Below are 20,066 nucleotides of genomic sequence, written 5' to 3' on the forward strand. Positions count from 1 at the left end.
ACACCACTCTGGTAAATGATACCTCAGGACAAGTGGCCTCTTGTCCAAGAGAACTTGTGTCTACAAAGCAATACGCTACCTCTCCTCCTTGCCCCCCCATTCAAAAGTCAGAGCAGATGGGATCAATGAACACAGAACAAAACACATTGTAGTCTACTTGCAAAGAACAGAAACACCAGCATGGACGGTCCCAAGCTCGGTTGCAAAAGGAGGATGGTTGGGCATGGGGTAGCAACTATTTCCCGTAAAAACCTAGAGCCACAGAAACACAAACAGAATCTCCAAAGGCTGCATCCCTGGGAGAAGAAGGATCTTCGCCTGGAAGATGGATGAAGTCGTGTGGTGAAAGCAGAAGCCACAGGGCCAACTAATCTTCTATCAACCCAGGACAGAGGACTCTGGCAAGCTGCAGTCAGCAGCATATGCCCTGATGGGCTAAAGAAGAAGAAGACGACGAATGCAGGACAAGTTTCTGGGCTTTCAGTCACCAGAATTTGGCCATCAGGATTTGACTTTTGAACTTCCAATCAATCTTTGGTATTGACCCCTGACCTAGTTGATGTTGATGAATTCCAGACTCTCTGTTTGACCTGCACTCATACTTCCTGTTTGCACAGATACACGATCCCAGGACCCGCTAACATGGGACAGCTCAGGACATATCCTGCTCGAGCTCTCAGGTCTTTTTCCACTGGTCTCTGAAATTTAAACCATCTCCCTCGAAAGATAATTGACAAGTCAGCTTTTCTGACCTATGCTCCTAAACTGTGAAATTCAGTACCTAAAACTATAAGGGAGGTAGACTCAGTTGACACTTTTAAACACCAATTCAAAACCTATTTATTTAACCTTGCTTTTAAGACCATAAGACATAGAAGCAGAATTAGGCCATTCGGCCCATTGAGTCTGCTCCACCATTCCATCACGGCTGATTTATTATTCTTCTCAACCCCATTCTCCTGTCTTCTCTCCATAATCTTTGATGCCCTGAATAATCAAGAACCCTTCAACCTCTGCTTTAAATATACTCAGTGATTTAGCTTCCACAGTCGTCTCTGGCAATAAATTCCAAAGATTCACCACACACTGGCTGAAGAAATACCACCTCATCTCCATTCTATATGGACTTCCTTCTATTCTGAGGCTGTGCCCTCTAGTCCGAGACTCTACTGAACTCCTGCATCAGCAAGGACCGGGACCCACTGCAGTTTGCCTATCGCCACAGTAAGTCAACTGCAGACACAATCTCAATGGCTCTTCACACGGCTTTAGACCACCTGAACAATACAAACACCTATGTCAGGATGCTGTTCATCGACTATAGCTCATCACCTAATACCATCAATCCTGATTGAGAAGTTACAGAACCTGGGACTCTTTACCTCCTCCTGCAATTGGATCCTTGACTTCCTAACCGGACGACCACAATCTGTGCGGATTGGCGATAATATCTCCTCCTCGCTGATGATCAACACTGGTGCACCTCAGGGGTGTGTGCTTAGCCCACTGCTCTACTGTCTACATACTCATGACTGTGTGGCTAGGCATAGCTCAAGTATCATCTATAAATTTGCTGATGATACAACTGTTGTTGGTAGAATCTCAGACTTCAGGAAGGGTAAGACAAAGGAACAGATACCAATCCTCATAGAGAGATCAGAACTGGAGAGAGTGAGCAGTTTCAAGTTCCTGGGTGTCAAGATCTCTGAAGACCTAAACTGGTCCCAACATATCAATGCAGTTATAAAGAATGCAAGACAGTGACTATACTTCATTAGGAGTTTGAAGAGATTTGGTATGTCAACAAATACACTCAAAAACTTCTATAGTTGTACCGTGGAGAGCATTCTGACAGGCTGCATCACTGTCTGGTATGGGGGGGCTACTGCACAGGACCGAAAGAAGCTGCAGAGGGTTGTAAATTTAGTCGGCTCCATCTTGGGTACTAGCCTACAAAGTACCCAGGACATCTTCAAGGACTGGTGTTTCAGAAAGGCAGCGTCCAGTATTAAGGACCTCCAGCACCCAGGGTATGCCTTTTTCTCACTGTTACCATCAAGCAGGAGGTACAGAAGCCTGAAGACACACGCTCAGCGATTCAGGAACAGCTTCTTCCCCTCTGCCATCCAATTCCTAAACAGACATTGAACCCTTGAACAGTACCTCAGTTTTTAAGTATATATTATTTCTTTTTTGCACGATTTTAATCTATTCAATATACATATGCTGTAATTGATTTACTTATTTATTACTATCTTTTTCTTCTTCGATATTATGTATTGCATTGAACTGCTGCTGCTAAGTTAACAAATTTCACGACACATGATTCTGATTGTATTGTACTGCACTATTCACATCTCCCCCCAGAGCATTCATCAGTCTTACAGATAGTGCAATATTTTCCAACTGCTGGCATTGTTGTGATGGCAACCAATTGATGCATTATGGGATCTCACAAAGTTAGTTACACATTAACTATTTTGATTGAAAGAGAAATGTCGGCCATGGCAGCAGGAATGCACCCTCCTCCACATCATTAATCAGCTTCCACTGGGGTTCCCAACTGTCTGAAGTCAAAGGAATCACTAAATCATTCGGTACTGACTGCCACGAAATAACCTTTACAATGAACATCCATCCAATGAGACATGATTTCATAAAGTTCAGAGTTGAACATAAATTTATTATCACAGTACAGTATATATATGTCACCACATTTTTTTAAGGATGAGACTAAACACTGTTACGAGAATACACATAAAATTAAAATGTTTGCTGGCCTGGGCTAGCATCAGTGGCATCAGCAGTTGGTCTGCCACCTGCCCTCAGGGGAAGGAGAGATAAGGAACAATGGAGCAGAGTCTGGAGATGTGTAATGAAGGGATGTGGGAGGAAGAGCTGTCTGGAGCGGCTCCCCCCTTTGAACCCTGAACGGTTGGAAGTGATGGACAGGCGATACCCCAGCAGGGGGATAAAAAGGGACAGGTTCGTTAAGACAGACACACACGCCACCCGAGGTAACGAGACCCTGGAAGCGGTACGCTTCTCACGAGTGGGTGAGAAGTACCAGACAACGACCAGGGTGGAAAGGTACGATCAGCGGGAACCCGGTGTGTGTCCGCCCTTGCCTGGGTGCCGGGTTCACTGCAGAGGATCGACCGCATCTGGAGGAGGGGTCACAGTCGGTGACCTCAGGTGACATCACCAAGGACCTGCCCAAAAGCTGTTTGTGAGCCATCTCGCTGGTCTGTGAGCCATCTCGCTGGTCTGTGAGTGAAGCTGTGCTGAATGATGAGTTGTTCCTATTCTATGTCTCTCTTCCCCACCTTGTCCATCGCCATGACAACGATTACTGCGAACTGAACTTTGAGTCATTTTGAAATTGGTCATTTACCCCTAGACAACGATAGAGCTTGATTGATGCTGTTATCTTAATTCTGTGCACATGTGTGGTTATCATTGTTGAATTGTTGCATTTATTATCCTTTCGATTACTGTGTTGCTTGTTTCTTTAATAAAACTTTCTTAGTTCTAGTACTCCAGACTCCAACTGAGTGATCCATTTCTGCTGGTTTGGCAACCCAGTTACGGGGTACGTAACATAAGTGGGGGCTCGTCCGGGATTTTGAACGCTAAATTTGGGACGGAGTAAATTGATTGGGGTAAAATTCCCGAAAGAAAGAAAAGACAAACAGCAGAAATGGAGGTTGAGGAATTTATAAAGGCGCCGACCTTGGAGGCATTAGAGGATGCCAGGAAATCGGAATTGATAGCTGTGGCCAAACGGGTGAATCTTGCTAAGGTGAAGTCGACAATGAGGAGAGAGGAGATACACAGAGCTATTGTAGAGCACTATGTATCTAAAGGTGTGTTTCCCCAAGGTGAGCTGGGGGTGGTGTCTATTGAAAAACCTGCTGGAGACGCGGTACAGGTACAGCTTGAAAAACTGAGACTCGAGCACGAGTTCCGGGTACGGCAGTTAGAACACGAAGAGAAGCAGTTAGAAAGGCAGGAGAAAGAGAGAGAGTTAGAAAGGCGGGAGAGAGAGAAAGAGTTAGAAAGGCAGGAGAAAGAGAGAGAGTTAGAAAGGCAGGAGAGAGAGAGAGAGTTAGAAAGGCGGGAGAAAGAGAGAGAGTTAGAAAGGCGGGAGAGAGAGAAAGAGGTAGAAAGGCAAGAGAGAGAAAGACAGTTGGAGAGAGAGGAGAAACAGAGGGAAAGGGAATTTGAGCTGGAGAAGTTAAAGATAAGGGCCGAGCAGGGGCTCGTGCCGAATCAAGGTGGAGGGTTCCGGGCGACCCAGGAGGTTAGGCTGGTTCCCCCATTTGACGATACCGATGTGGATCGGTACTTTCTCCACTTCGAAAAAGTAGCTATAAGTCAGGACTGGCCGAGGGATAAGTGGGTTGTTTTACTTCAGAGTGTACTGAAAGGGAAAGCCCAACAAGCTTACTCCGCTTTATCCGCGGAAGATGCCCAGAAGTATGAGGTGGTGAAGGAGGCCATCCTCAGGATTTATGAGTTGGTCCCGGAGGCATACCGGCAGAGGTTCCGGAATGCGAGGAAGCGGTGGGACCGCACGTATTTGGAGTTTGCTCGTGAGATGCAAACATATTGTGAGCGTTGGTGCGCCTCGAAGGGGGTAGAGGGGGATTATGACAGACTGCTACAGCTGATCCTGATTGAGCAGTTTAAAGGTTGTGTCCCTGAGGGTATGAGACCCTACCTCGATGAGAAAGAGGCAGCCACGTTAGCCGCAACTGCTAAGTTAGCGGATGAGTATGCGTTGACGCATAAAATGAAGGTTGCCCCGAGTAAAGGCTACCAGAAGGGTAGTCAGGACGGCGGGGAGAGTCCACCGGAAAAGTCAGAAAGTAAGCCGGGGACTAGTGAAAAGGATAAGGTAGACCGGGAGCAGTCTGGTAGGAAGTCTCCTGGGGTCGTCTGTTATAATTGTGGGAAAGTCGGACACTTTGCGTCCAGGTGCTTTGCCCCAAGGAAGGAGACGGGGAAAGGAAAAGCGGAAATTTTGAATGGCTGTATTGAGCTGTTAAGCGAACCGCTAGGGAAGGACAGGTCTGAAAAAGTCCAGGAAGGGCGCGAGAGGTTTATCTCGGCCGGACTGGTGTCAGTGAAGGAGAGGTTAAAACCAGTTCCAGTGCGGATCTGGAGAGACACGGGAGCGTGTCAGTCACTAATACTGAAGAGTGTATTAGAGTTTAGCTCAGAGACCCAGACTGGGGAGGTAGAGGTCAAAGGTGTTGGGGAAGGGACAGAGTCAGTCCCTTTGCACCAGATACATTTACAGAGCAACCTGGTCTCTGGACTAGTCACGATCGGGGTGAGGTCCGAATTACCGATGAAAGACGTGGAAGTCTTGCTCGGTAATGACATCGCCGGAGGGATCGTGTTCCCAGTCGTGAGATTGACGGGTCAGCCTGCCAGCATGGAGGCCCCGCCCGCGATGGTGAATTTGGCTGAAACATTTCTGCCAACCTTGTATGAGACAGGGTGTAGTGAGATAAGAGGTAGTGAGGGAGCTGGGACGGACGTAGCAGTAGCCAGGAAAGAATTTGTGCAGACGCAGGAGCGAGACGAGGGGCTGATGGTTTTTGCCGAGACCGCTCTCTCTGACACAGCCTTGACAAGCTATTGTGCGGATGAGGAAGTGCTAAGGAAGAAAGGGAAATCAAGTACAGCATCCGCAGATGAGGAGTGGGGGGTGGTGCAAAAGAGTTATGGGGATGAGGTTTTTAACATGGCCCACGAGGTACCCCCCGGTGGACATTTTGCGGTGCTGGAGGAAACAGTTGGTGGAATCATGAAAGAGAGTTACCGGCTGCCCAGGGGGAAAAATGTTATTGATCATGACCGACGCGAACTGAGATGGTCACCGGCTTTTGATATGCTAACAAACCTAGTCGGTGTTAGCGTGGAAATCAATGAAGCTAGGGGCCCCTTGATAAGAGGAAAAAACCATTTTGAAAAGATTAGGATGGGATCGGTCAGATGGGAGAAGGCTATTGTTTTGGCCAGGTCTACTGATAAGGTCTCTCCCTTAATCCCCGAAGGAGTAATTAAACGACTCGCACCCATGTGTTTGATTGTCCCGAGGAAATGCAAAGAACTGGGACGTTGGGTTATGTCTGTTACAATAGGGCAGCCAAGTAAACAACACCCATATTTTTTGAGTAATTCAGTGACTAAAGGGCTGATGAACACAGAGGTGTGTATTGGCAATTTAATACGGCTGTCTGAAGCCAGCTTGATAGTGAACCTTGAAAAAAATGAATTCGGCCACACGAAGGTCACTTACCTGGGAATTGTGGTGGCACAGGGGCAGCTGGCAGTGATGCACGCTACAGTGCAGGCTATCGCTGACCTCCCAACCCCGACAGACAAGAGGGCCCTCAGAAGGCTTTTGGAGATGGTGGGGTACTGCAGGAAGTTTTGCAATAACTCTGCGGTCAATACCTGTCCCCCTCCTACTAAGCCCTTGCGAGGGAAAATTGAGTCGGAATGGGACGACCCTTGTTATTGTGGTCCGGGACAAAACCAAATGAGAGGTTACATTGGTCGCAATTCATCAGTGTTTTTGGCCACTATGAAGTTTGCTGAGTTGGAGCCTGGTCTAAGGGATTATTAATAACACGTGTAAAAGGAACAGAAAATGTGATGACTGTCTGTCAAGGTGTTGACAGCTTCAAATTCTCTGTATTAGCTAAATAACTGTTAAAGATGTATATTGTGTATGTATCAGATAATGTAGTCATGTTTGTAATTTTTACCTCCCGGTAAAAATCCTTAAAGGGGGGAAGTGTTACGAGAATACACATAAAATTAAGATGTTTGCTGGCCTGGGCTAGCATCAGTGGCATCAGCAGTTGGTCTGCCACCTGCCCTCAGGGGAAGGAGAGATAAGGAACAATGGAGCAGAGTCTGGAGATGTGTAATGAAGGGATGTGGGAGGAAGAGCTGTCTGGAGCGGCTCCCCCCTTTGAACCCTGAACGGTTGGAAGTGATGGACAGGCGATACCCCAGCAGGGGGATAAAAAGGGACAGGTTCGCTAAGACAGACACACACGCCACCCGAGGTAACGAGACCCTGGAAGCGGTACGCTTCTCACGAGTGGGTGAGAAGTACCAGACAACGACCAGGGTGGAAAGGTACGATCAGCGGGAACCCGGTGTGTGTCCGCCCTTGCCTGGGTGCCGGGTTCACTGCAGAGGATCGACCGCATCTGGAGGAGGGGTCACAGTCGGTGACCTCAGGTGACATCACCAAGGACCTGCCCAAAAGCTGTTTGGGAGCCATCTCGCTGGTCTGTGAGTGAAGCTGTGCTGAATGATGAGTTGTTCCTATTCTATGTCTCTCTTCCCCACCTTGTCCATCGCCATGACAACGATTACTGCGAACTGAACTTTGAGTCATTTTGAAATTGGTCATTTACCCCTAGACAACGATAGAGCTTGATTGATGCTGTTATCTTAATTCTGTGCACATGTGTGGTTATCATTGTTGAATTGTTGCATTTATTATCCTTTCGATTACTGTGTTGCTTGTTTCTTTAATAAAACTTACTTAGTTCTAGTACTCCAGACTCCAACTGAGTGATCCATTTCTGCTGGTTTGGCAACCGAGTTACGGGGTACGTAACAACACATTGATAAAGGAAGAGCAGTAGATGTAGTGTATATGGATTTCAGCAAGGCATTTGATAAGGCTTATTGAGAAAGTAAGGAGGCATGGGATCCAAGGGGAGATTGCTTTGTGGATCCAGAACTGGCTTGCCCACAGATGGCAAGGAGTGGTTGTGGAAGGGTTATATTCTGCATGGAAGCCGCTGACCAGTGGTGTGCCTCAGGGATCTGTTCTGGGACCCTTACTCTTCATGATTTTTATAAATGACCTCGATGAAGAAGTGGAGGGATGGGTTGGTAAATTTGCTGATGACACAAAGGTTGGGGGTGTTGTGGATAGTGTGGAGGGCTGTCAGAGGTTACAGCGGGACATTGATAGGATGCAAAACTGGGCTGAGAAGTGGCAGATGGAGTTCAACCCAGATAAGTGTGAGGTGGTTCATTTTGGTAGGTCAAATATGATAGCAGAATATAGTATTAATGGTAAGACTCTTGGCAGTGTGGAGGATCAGAGGGATCTTGGGGTCCGAGTCCATAGGACACTCAAAGCAGCTGCATAGGTTGACTCTGTGGTTAAGAAGGCGTACGGTGTATTGGCCTTCATTAATCATGGAATTGAATTTAGGAGCCGAGGGGTAATGTTGCAGCTATATAGGACCCTGGTCAGACCCCACTTGGAGTACTGTGCTCAGTTCTGGTCGCCTCACTACAGGAAGGATGTGGAAGCCATAGAAAGGGTGCAGAGGAGATTTACAAGGATGTTGCCCGGATCGGGGAGCATGCCTTATGAAAACAGGTTTAGTGAACACGGCCACTCTTTGGAGCGACGGAGGATGAGAGGTGACCTGATAGAGGTGTATAAGATGATGAGAGGTATTGTTCATGTGGATAGTCAGAGGCTTTTTCCCAGGGCTGAAATGGTTGTCACAAAAGGACACAGGTTTAAGGTGCTGGGGAGTAGGTACAGAGGAGATGTCAGGGGTAAGTTTTTTACTCAGAGAGTGGTGAATGCGTGGAATGGGCTGCTGGCAATGGTGGTGGAGGCGGATATGATAGGGTCTTTTAAGAGACTTTTGGATAGGTACATGGAGTTTAGAAAAATAGAGGGCTATGGGTAAGCCTAGTAATTTCTAAGGTAGGGACATGTTCGGCACAACTTTGTGGGCTGAAGGTCCTGTATTGTTCTGTAGGTTTTCTATGTTTCTATGTTTCACATACTGCCGTAAGATTTTTTAATGGGCATTTGCAGTAAATGGAAAGGAACACAATAAAACCAATGAAAAACACAGAGCTGGACAAACAGCCAATGTGCAAAAGACAACAAACTGCAAATACAGAAAGAAAACGAATGAATGAATGAATAGGTATATAGGTAGATAGATAAATAAGCAAGCAATAAATATCCAGAACACCAGTCCTAGAGTCCTTGTGGAATCAGTTCAGTATTGGGGTTAAGTTGAGTGAAGTTATCTCCTCTGGTTCAAGAGCCTGATGGCTGAGGGGTAGTAACTGATCCTGAACCTGGTGGTAAGGGTCTTGAGGCTCCTGTACCTTCTTCCTGATGGCAGCAGCGAGAAGAGACCGTGGCCTGGTATAAGATGGTAAGAGGCATAGATCAAGTCGATAGCCAGAATCTTTTCCCCCAGAGTGGAAATGGCTAATACAAGGGGCACAATCTCAAGGCAATCGGAGAAAAATATAGGGAGGTTCATTAGAGGTGATTTTCTTTTATAAACAGGTGTGTGAAATGCCCTTATAGGGATAGTGGTAGAGGCTGATACATTAGGAACATTTCAAAGACTCTTAGCTAGGCACATGGATGATAGAAAAACAGAGAGCTATTTAGGAGAGAAGGGTTAGATTGATTGTAAAGTAGTTTGAAATGTCAGCACAGCCAAAGTGCCTATACTGTGCTGGACTGCTGAATATTCTATCTCTGATGACACGTGGACTTTAAGAGCATATTTTTCTGCCCAAGATCAGAGAAAATGGACAAAATGGATTATTCGGTGCATTGCAATCACTGTGAGATAGTGTTTGTTTGGTTGAGGCAGCACAAGATTTAAAAAGAGCTTGGGGCCTTTCGGCAGGCTTCAGTCACAACAATCTCTTAGGCACTCAGCAGAGGCCAATAAATAGAAGTGAGGTGTGAGCAGAGTGGCCATTGTGGGAGTGGGCAGTGTTAGAGTGGGCAGTGTTAGAGTGGGCAGGCTTTGGCTCAGCAGGCCTGGGCATGAATAGGTAAAGGCTTTAAGCAAGCTACTAGTAATTTTTTCAATGCAGCACCACCAAACTTCTGACAAGAGAGAAACACCAATAACTGCGTACTGAGGATGTAACTTCGAATGGTGATTAAACATCTGCAAGCTAATTGCCAAGCTTGGTGAACACCACAACATCATTTTTTTCTCTCTCTCTGTCTATTAGTACGTAGCTAGAGCGGTGAGAATGAGTCCAGGGTCAGTGGTATATTCTTTGTATGAGATGCGGAAATTCTGATAGACCTCCAGTCTCCCTGATAACTACATCTACACGTAGTGCATTGAGATGCCGCTCCTCCCCACCTCCCCTTCCCCCCTCCCCTCCTCCCCCCTCCTCCCCCCTCCCTCCCCTCCTCCTCCTTCCCCTCCCCCTCCTCCCTCCCTCCCTCCCCCCTCCCCCTCCCCCACCTCCCTCCTTCCTCCCCCCACCTCCCCCCCTCCTCTCCCCCCTCCCCCTCCTCCCCCCTCCTCCCCCCTCCCCTCTCCCCTCCCCCCTCCTCCCCCTCCCCCCTCTCCTCCCCCCTCCCCCCTCTCCTCCCCCCCTCCCCTCCCCTCTCCTCTCCTCCCCCTCCCCTCCCCTCCCCCTCCCCTCCCCCTCCCCTCCCCTCTCCTCCCCCTCCCCTCCCCCTCCCCTCCCCTCTCCTCCCCCTCCCCTCCCCTCTCCTCCCCCTCCCCTCTCCTCCCCTCCCCCTCCTCCCTCCCCCCTCCCCTCCCCCTCCCCTCCCCCCTCCTCCCCCTCTCCCTCCCCCCTCCCCCCCCCCCCCCCTCCCCACTCCCCTCCCCCTCCCCCTCCCCTCCCCCTCCCCCTCCCCTCCCCCCTCCTCCCCCCTCCCCTCCCCCTCCCCCCCTCCCCTCCCCCCCCCCCCCCCCTCCCCTCCCCCCTCCCCTCCCCCCTCCCCTCCCCCCTCCCCCTCCCCCTCCCCTCCCCCTCCTCCCCCCCTCCCCTCCCCCCTCCTCCCCCTCCCCCTCCCCCTCTCCCCCCCTCCCCCCTCCTCCCCCCTCCCCCCCTCCCCCCTCCTCCCCCTCTCCCCCCCTCCCCCCTCCTCCCCCCCCCCCTCCCCTCCTCCCCCCCCCCCCCTCCCTCCCTCCCCCTCCCTCCTCCTCCCCCCCCTCCCCCCCCCCCCCCCCCTCCTCCCCCCTCCCCCCCCTCCCCCCTCCCCCCTTCCCCCCCCTCCCCCTTCCCCCCCTCCCCCCTCCCCCCCTTCCCCCCCTCCCCCCTCCCCCCCCTTCCCCCTCCCTCCCCCCTCCCCCCCCTTCCCCCTCCCCCCTCCTCTCCCCACTCCCCCTCCTCCCCCCTCCCCCCTCATCCCCCCTCCCCTCCCCCTTCCCCCTCCCCCTTCCCCCTCCCCCCTCCCCCTTCCCCCTCCCCCCTCCCCCCTCCTCCCCTCCCCCTCCCCTCCCCCTCCCCCCTCCTCCCCCCTCCTCCCCCCTCCCCCTCCCCTCCTCCCCCCTCCTCCCCCCTCCCCCTCCCCCTCCCCCTCCCCCCTCCCCCTCCCCCTCCCCCTCTCCCCCCCCTCCCCCTCCCCCTCTCCCCCTCCCCCCCCCTCCTCCCCCCCCCCCCCCCCCCCCCCCCCCCCCCCCCCCCCCCCCCCCCCCCCCCCCCCCCCCCCCCCTCCCCCCCCTCCCCCTCCTCCCCCCCCCTCCCCCTCCCCCCTCCCCCCCTCTCCCCCTCCCCCCTCCCCCCCTCCCCCTCTCCCCCTCCCCCTCCCCCCCTCCCCCTCTCCCCCTCCCCCTCCCCCTCCCCCCCCCCCCCCCCCCCCCCCCCTCCCCCTCCCCCTCCCCTCCCCTCCCCCCCTCCCCCTCCCCCTCCCCCCTCCCCCCTCTCCCCCCTCCCCCTCTCCCCCTCCCCCCTCTCCCCCCCTCCCCCCTCTCCCCCCCTCCCCCTCCCCCTCTCCCCCTCCCCCTCCCCCTCTCCCCCTCCCCCTCCCCCTCCCCCCCTCCCCCTCCCCTCTGGTTTTACAGCCGCGGTTGACGCTTGCTGGGCGGCGGAGGCAGAGGGAGGGGCGGAAGGTTATAAATACCCCGGGGCGGGTTATTGGCAGTGGAACAGCGGGAAGTGTCGGTGTTGAGTCAGTGACAAGGTCGGAAACCGAGGGATGGCGAACAGTTTCTCCGTGACCAACCCAGCTCTGCTACTCCTCAGTTTCTTTCATGTGAGTGCTGGATACTGAACTTCGCTCACTGGCCCTGCTCGGCTCATTTTTCATCGTCTTTTATTTTCTTCTCCAGGCCATCGTCATCAAAGCTCAGAAATGCGGGGAAGATCAGGAACCGGACAGGTGAGACTACGATCCCTACTGGGAAGCCCCCTACCTATCCCTACAGGGACACCCCCTACCTATCCCTACCGGGACGCCCCCTACCTATCCCTGCCTGGACGCCCCCTACCTATCCCTACCGGGATTCCGACCCGGGACACCCCCTCCCTCCTGTGCAACCTCTTTTCCACCCTCACCACCCTGTAGCCTATGGTTCTCCGCTTAGTTTGCGGCCCCTTTTCAATTCCACTGACTTTACCCCTCTGCCTCACCTCACCCCACCACCCCACCACCCCACCACCCCACCCCACCTAACCCATGACGTGGTTCCAGCACACCCAGCTCTTAACTAAAAACCTGCATTTCCACATTAACCATAACGGTACTGGTCAAGTATGGGACTGACGAGGTCTTCTTCTGTATTCGCAGGTGTCACCTGCACTGGTCAAACCTGTGGTACGTGTGGTGAGTACAGTATCCTTTTTGTTTTATGGAGACAGCGCAGAACAGCCCCTTCTGACCCAAAGAGCCCCACCTATTTAATCCTAGCCTATTCAACCATTATTCTGCCTAGCTCCATCAGCCTGCATGGGAACCATACCCCTCCCATCCACATACCTGTCCAAATTTCTCTTAAATGTTGCAGTCGAACCCACATCCACCACTTCCGTGGTCAGCTCGTTCCACACTCACACCATTCTCTGAGTGAAGAAATTTTCCTTAAACATTTCACCTTTCACACTTAACCCATGACTCCCTGCCCTCGGTGGGAAAAGCCTGCTTTCATTTACCATATCTATACACCTCATGATTTTGTATACTTCCATCAAATCTCCCCTCGGTCTTCTATGCTATAAGGAGTAAAGTCTTAACCTATTCTGCCTTTCCTTACAACTTGTGTCTTGAAGACCTGACAACCTCCTTGTAAATATTCTCTGTATTTGTTCAATCTTATTGACATCTTTCTTGTAGACAGGTGACTAAAACTGTACAGAGTACTCTAAAGTAGTCCTCACCAATGTCTTGTGCAATTTCAACATCTTGTTGTTAGTCCTGTACAGAGTTACCAAGGATTACAGTTGTTAACAAGCTTTGTGCTGTTTGTGGCAATGTGTAACTAGTTTGCTCATGTTTCTGCCAGGGTGATTTTGCTGACGGTCTTGCTGTTGCTGTTGTGTGGAGCTACTGTCAGTTGCATAAAGTGCTGTAAGAGGTCCAAGCCCCAAAACCCCTCCTTTGCCAATAGACCTTGTGAAGTAACAGTGATCGCCATCGACAATGACCATACTATATCACGTAAGTAGCAAGTCACTGATCATTGCAAACATGCAATGATAGAATACAAGGCCATTTGGCTTGTCGTGCCTCCCGTGTGCTCAGAGGATCAGCTCACCTCCCTTTGCTTTCCCTGTAGCTCTCTTTACTTTGTACTTCCCCTTCCTGGATCAAGTTGATTTTTATTTGTATATTGTCTGAGATAAGTAGAACAGGACAAATCTCTCTTTGTCCTACCCTTGACTAATAAGTGGCATTGCGGTTTGTTGGAACCTCCCTCGGACTGTCCAGCATGGTTTCCTGAAAGGAAAATCCTGCCTGACAAACCTGATGCAATTCTTTGAGGAAATTACAAGCAGGGTAGACAAAGGAGATGCTGTAGACGTGGTGTACTTGGATTTTCAGAAGGCTTTTGATAAGGTGCTGCACATGAGGCTGCTTAGCAAGATAAGAGCCCATGGAATTACAGGGAAGTTATTAGCATGGGTGGAGCATTGGCTGGTCGGCAGAAAACAGGGAGTGGGAATAAAGGGATCCTATTCTGGCTGGCTGCCAGTTACCAGTGGAGTTCCACAGGGGTCGGTGTTGGGACTGCTGTTTTTTATGATGTATGTCAATGTTTTGGACTATGGGGTTAATGGATTTGTGGCTAAATTTGCCGATGATACAAAGATAGATGGGGGAGCGGGGAGTGTTGAGGAAACAGAGAGCCTGCAGAGAGACTTAGATAGTTTTGGGGAATGGGCAAAGAAGTGGCAAATGAAATACAAAATTGGAAACTGTACGGTCATGCACTTTGGTAGAAGAAATAAATGGGCACCCTATTATTTAGATGGGGAGAGAATTCAAAATGCAGAGATACAAAGGGACTTGGAAGTCCTTGTGAAAGATACCTTAAAGGTTAACCTGCAGGTTGAGTTCGTTGTGAAGAAGATGAATGCAAGGCGGCATCTACAGATAGGGACAAACAGCTGACGTTTCAAGCCGAGACCTTTCAACAGGACTGGAAAGGAAATGGGAAGATGCCAGAATAAGAAAGTGGGGGGAGGGGAAGAGTACAAACTAAAAGGTGATAGGTGAAGCCAGATGGGTGGGGGAGGAGGGATGAAGTAAGAAGTTGGTCACTCTCAGACTGGAGGGGCAACACCTCATATTCCATCTAAATAGACCAACCTGATGACAAGGACATCCATTTCTAGAGCTTCCATTAATTGTTTTCCTTCCTCCTTGCCTCTTTTTCATTTCCCCACTCTGGCCTCTTACTTCTCCTCACCTGCTTATCATCTCTCCCTGGTGCCCCCTCCTCTTCCTTTTCTCCCATGGCCCACTCTCCTCTCCTATCAGATTCCTTCTTCTCCACTCTTTTCCACCTATCACCTCCCAGCTTCTTACCTCATCTGAGATGCAAAGGGACGTGGGAGACCTTGTGCAAGATACCCTAAAGGTTAACCTCCAGGTTGAGTCAGTTGTGAAGAAGGCGAATGCAATGTTGGCGTTCATTTCTAGAGGTGTAGAATATAGAAACCATAGAAACTACAGCACAGAAACAGGCCTTTTGGCCCTTCTTGGCTGTGCCAAACCATTTTTTGCCTAGTCCCACTGACCTGCACACGGACCATATCCCTTCATACACCTCCCATCCATGTATCTGTCGAATTTATTCTTAAATGTTAAAAAAGAACCCACATTTACCACCTCGTCTGGCAGCTCATTCCATACTCCCACCACTCTCTGTGTGAAGAAGCCCCCCCTAATGTTCCCTTTAAACTTTTCCTCCCTCACCCTTAACCCATGTCCTCTGGTTTTTTTCTCCCTTTGCCTCAGTGGAAAAAACCTGCTTGCATTCACTCTATCTATACCCATCATAATTTTATATATCTCTCATCACCCCTCATTCTTCTACGCTCCAGGGAATAAAGTTCTAACCTATTCAACCTTTCTCTGTAACTGAGTTTCTCAAGTCCCGGCAACATCCTTGTAAACCTTCTCTGCACTCTTTCAACCTTATTTATATCCTTCCTGTAATTTGGTGACCAAAACTGAACACAATACTCCAGATTCGGCCTCACCAATGCCTTATACAACCTCATCATAACATTCCAGCTCTTATACTCAATACTTTGATTAATAAAGGCCAATGTACCAAAAGCTCTCTTTATGACCCTATCTACCTGTGACGCCACTTTTAGGGAATTATGTATCTGTATTCCCAGATCCCTCTGTTCCACTGCACTCCTCAGTGCCTTACCATTAACCCTGTATGTTCTACCTTGATTTGTCCTTCCAACATGCAATACCTCACACTTGTCTGTATTAAACTCCATCTGCCATTTTTCAGCCCATTTTTCCAGCTGGTCCAAGTCTCTCTGCAGGCTCTGAAAACCTTCCTCACTGTCTACTACACCTCCAATCTTTGTATCATCAGCAAATTTGCTGATCTAATTTACCACATTAGCATCCAGATCATTGATATAGATGACAAATAACAATGGACCCAGCACTGATCCCTGTGACACACCACTAGTCACAGGCCTCCACTCGGAGAAGCAATTCTCTACTACCACTCTTTGGTTTCTTCCATTGAGCCAATGAATAATCCAATTTACCACCTCTCCATGTATACCTAGCGACTGAATTTTCCTAACTAACCTCCCATGGGGGACCTTGTCAAAGGCCTTACTGAAGTCCATGTAGACAATATCCACTGCCTTCCCTTCATCCACTTTCCTGGTAACCTCCTCGAAAAACTCCAATAGATTGGTCAAACATGACTTACCACGCACAAAGCCATGTTGACTCTCCCTAATAAGTCCCTGTCTATCCAAATGCTTGTAGATCCTGTCTCTTAGTACTCGCTCCAATAACTTACCTACTACCGACGTTAAACTTACTGGCCTATAATTTCCCGGATTACTTTTCGATCCTTTTTTAAACAACGGAACAACATGAGCCACTCTCCAATCCTCCGGCACCTCACCTGTAGACAGCGACATTTTAAATATTTCTGCCAGGGCCCCTGCAATGTCAACACTAGTCTCCTCCAAGGTCCGAGGGAACACCCTGTCAGGTCCCGGGGATTTATCCACTTTAATTTTCCTCAAGGCAGCAAGGACCTCCTCCTTTTCGATCTGTACAGTTTCCATGATCTCACTACTTGTTTCCCTTAATTCCATAGACTTCATGCCAGTTTCCTTAGTAAATACAGACGCAAAAAACCTGTTTAAGATCTCCCCCATTTCCTTTGGTTCCACACATAGCCGACCACTCTGATCTTCAAGAGGACCAATTTTATTCCTTGCAATCCTTTTGCTCTTAATATACATGTAAAAACTCTTTGGATTATCCTTCACTTTGACTGCCAAGGCAATCTCATGTCTTCTTTTAGCCCTCCTGATTTCTTTCTTAAGTATTTTCTTGCACTTCTTATACTCCTCAAGCACCTTATTTACTCCCTGCTTCCTATACATGTCATACAACTCCCTCTTCTTCTTTATCAGCATTACATCCTTGCATTATATTCTAGTCATATCAAAATAATGCTAATGTTGCATTTTCCTTCCTCACCACCAACTCAACCTACAAGTTAACCTTTAAGGAATTCTGCACGAGGACTCCCTTTGCATCTCTGATTTCTGAATTTTCTTCCTGTTTAGAAAGTAATCTAGACCCTTATTCTTCTGCCGAAGTATGTGATCATACAGTTCCCGACACAATATTCCATCTACAAGTAGATAGGCACAATGGAGGTAAAAGTCCCAAATAAGAGTGACTTGAATGAATTAAGATCTCAGCAAAGTTTGACAGCTCAGAAACTATTGCCTGGGAGAAAGGGAAGAGGAGGGGGCACAGGGGGAGATGATAAGCAGGTGAGAAGTAAGAGCCCAGCTTAAAGGAGATAAACCGGCAACAAGCAAATGGGATCTTGAAGTAATACACTGAGGAAGTTGTTATTTGTATACTTAGTGTTTACACTTACACTTTTAGCTGAAAGTTACAAGAGATTGGAAAGCCTCAGTTGTAAGAAATCTCTGGAATGGATTTCAGTGATCATTCCAGTTATTCAGATTCAGGTTTAATATCACTGGCATATGTCGCAAAATTTGTTGTTTTGCGGCAATGGAACACTGCAATACATATTATTAAGAAAAGTTATAATACGAAATGTACAAACATTTGTATATTAAGTAGAGCAAAAAGAAGTAAGATGGTGTTCATGGATTCATTATCCATTCGGAAATATGATGACAGAGAGGAAGAAGGTGATCCTAAAATGTTGAGTGTGCACCTGGACCATCACCTTGTTGGTAGCGATGAGAAGAGGGTATGTCCTCAGTGATGGGGGTCCTTCATGAGAGGTGCAGCTTTTTTGACTCTGAAGATAAATCTAACTGTCCATTCTTTCTTTCCCAGAAAACAGTTCGCTACAGTATATATCCGCTGGCCGGAACCATGTCCCATTCCAGGACACTGCTCAGTACATGTTGCCTCCTCCGCCGTATAGCCTGTGTGCCGTTGACAACCCCCCAACCTATGAGATGGCCCTGAACATGGAAAAACCTCCTGAGATCCCCAGAGCAAAGAGTGGACTGGAAAATCTCAATGGAAATGGAGCTCCAATCCCAGAGAGAAATGAAAGTTCAGGTTCTGTAGAGCTAACCTCATCGGTATTGTCACAGCAGTGAGAACTCTTGAACCAACAGTTGTTGAAGTATCTCTGTCACCTCTTTGACTGGTGTTTGGCTGAGGCCAAGAGCCACCCAGAGTGCTAATTGTGAAAATGCTCTTAGGAAGCGACCTATTTACAGCCAATTACTGTGAATTGAATCTCCATTTCTGAGTGATGACATATGAGCGTTGTCCATCACCCTTGATAAGGAAAAGCCTGAAGATCCTGCAATTGAGAAAATCAGCAAGAGATATTTTGCACTCATTCTGGGTGAACTTTGGGTTCCAGATTTTTGAAGAATTCTGTTCCTGCCAGCACTTTTTCAGCTGACATTCTCAAAGCCTAAAATGGGTTCTTACAATTAAATCACAAGAGATCATGCAGGATGCTGGAAATCCAGAGCAACACACAGTCAAAATGCTGGAGGGACTCAGGTCAGGCAACATCTATGAACAGTCAATGTTTCGGACCTGGCTAAGGGTCTTGGCCTGGAATGTCAACTGTTTATTTATTCCATAGATGCTGCTGGACTGGTTGAGTTCTCCAGCATTTTGTGCGTCTGTCTGTCTGTCTAGGTACCATATCCAATGCGGACTTTGGTGACCATGGTTTTCCATATAGATTTTGTGTGTGCTCTTATAATTAAAGAAAGCTTGGCTTCCAGACCTACTCTGGACATCAGTTGTATGCTGGGAATCTTCAGGAATATCAAATCACTTTTTATTCAGTCTTTTCTGTTCCTACATGGAGTGTGACCCAAAATAAGTACCATTCTAACTTGTGTTAACATTGTCCATACTAGGTAATGATGCTGGTTTGTTCAGTTATGGTCTTGGTTGTGGCAAAGCTAACCAATCCATTAAATAAATTTAAAAGCACTTTTATTTTAGGCTGTCTACTCAATTGTATAGGGATTGCTGCTAGTTACGGATAAATGAAGTAATTTGAAATTGTTTTTTGAGTGAAGAAGTTCGCCTTAAACATTTCACCTGTCACCCTTAACCCTTGAACTCTAGTTGTCATCTCGCCCAACCTCAAAAGAAAAAGCCTATTTGCATTTACCCTATCCATAGCCCTCATAATTTTGTATACCTCTATCAAATCTCCCCTCAGTCTCCTACACTCTTAACACAAGATAACTCTCCTGGAAACTGTGGAACAGAGGTTTTGTTTACACAATGAAAAAGTGTTTAAAAAAGAAAATGTCTTAATGAATGTGAGTAGTTAAACTATATTTTGTAAAAGTTTTATAATGTTCTTGAAAAAATTGTTCCATTTTCATTTATTTTTTAACATAATGAGCAATAAACATTCAAAGAGCAAATGTCTGTAGTGTCTGGATTATTGGAAACTAAAATGCCTGTCTGCCTTGGTTAACATATGGACAAGAGGTGGAGCAACACAGACAAAATGGTTGAGGACCTCAGCAGGTCAGGCAGCAACTGTGAAGAGGAATAAGCAGTTGCCATTTTGGGCCAAAACCCTTAATCAGGATGAAGGTCTTCCTGAAGGCACACACTCAATGTTTAGGAACAGCTTCTTCCACATCGCAATCAGATTTCTGAATGGACGGTGAACCCTTGTACACTACCTCACTTTTTTTTCTTTTTCTTTTTGCACTTATTTGATTTAATTTGTATATTATATTTTTTGTTGTAATGTATAGTTTTTTTAAAATCATGCAATGCAATGTACTGCTGGGCAAAACAACATATTTCATTCAGTTTTTCAAGCAAGTTACCAGGAAAGTTGCTGAAGGCAAGGCAGGGGATGTTGTCTACGTGGACTTTAGCAAGGCATTTGACAAGGTCCCGCATGAGAGGTTGGTCAAGAAGGTTCTGTTGCTCCGCTTTCAAGTTGAGGTAGTAAATTAGATTAGACACCAGCTTTGTGGAAGAAGCCAGAGAGTGGTAATAAATGGTTGCCTCTCTGACTAGTGGAGTGTTGCAGGGATTAGTGCTGGATCCT

The 20,066-nt window shown here is 48.2% G+C and overlaps 1 protein-coding gene across 1 annotated transcript; it reads left to right on the forward strand.

Annotated features, from left to right (window-relative positions):
- Positions 1-11,949: 11,949 nt before the first annotated feature.
- On the forward strand, positions 11,950-19,413 carry LOC134337742 (transmembrane protein 52-like). Its single transcript, XM_063032960.1, has 5 exons — positions 11,950-12,052; positions 12,129-12,178; positions 12,587-12,622; positions 13,299-13,453; positions 17,843-19,413. The coding sequence occupies exons 1-5, from the start codon at positions 11,996-11,998 to the stop codon at positions 18,112-18,114; spliced, it is 570 nt and encodes a 189-aa protein (XP_062889030.1). The 5' UTR covers positions 11,950-11,995; the 3' UTR covers positions 18,115-19,413.
- The last annotated feature ends 653 nt before the right edge of the window (positions 19,414-20,066 follow it).

This window comes from Mobula hypostoma, chromosome 25, assembly GCF_963921235.1.
Source record: "Mobula hypostoma chromosome 25, sMobHyp1.1, whole genome shotgun sequence".
In the NCBI taxonomy this organism is placed as follows: Eukaryota; Metazoa; Chordata; class Chondrichthyes; order Myliobatiformes; family Myliobatidae; genus Mobula; species Mobula hypostoma.

Excerpts from the sequence above, each read along its gene's own strand:
- LOC134337742 (XM_063032960.1), top strand. The coding sequence starts at position 11,996 with ATGGCGAACAGTTTCTCCGTGACCAACCCAGCTCTGCTACTCCTCAGT. Across the intron at positions 12,179-12,586 it reads GAAGATCAGGAACCGGACAG|GTGTCACCTGCACTGGTCAA; the intron begins GTGAGACTACGA and ends CTGTATTCGCAG. Across the intron at positions 13,454-17,842 it reads CAATGACCATACTATATCAC|AAAACAGTTCGCTACAGTAT; the intron begins GTAAGTAGCAAG and ends TTTCTTTCCCAG.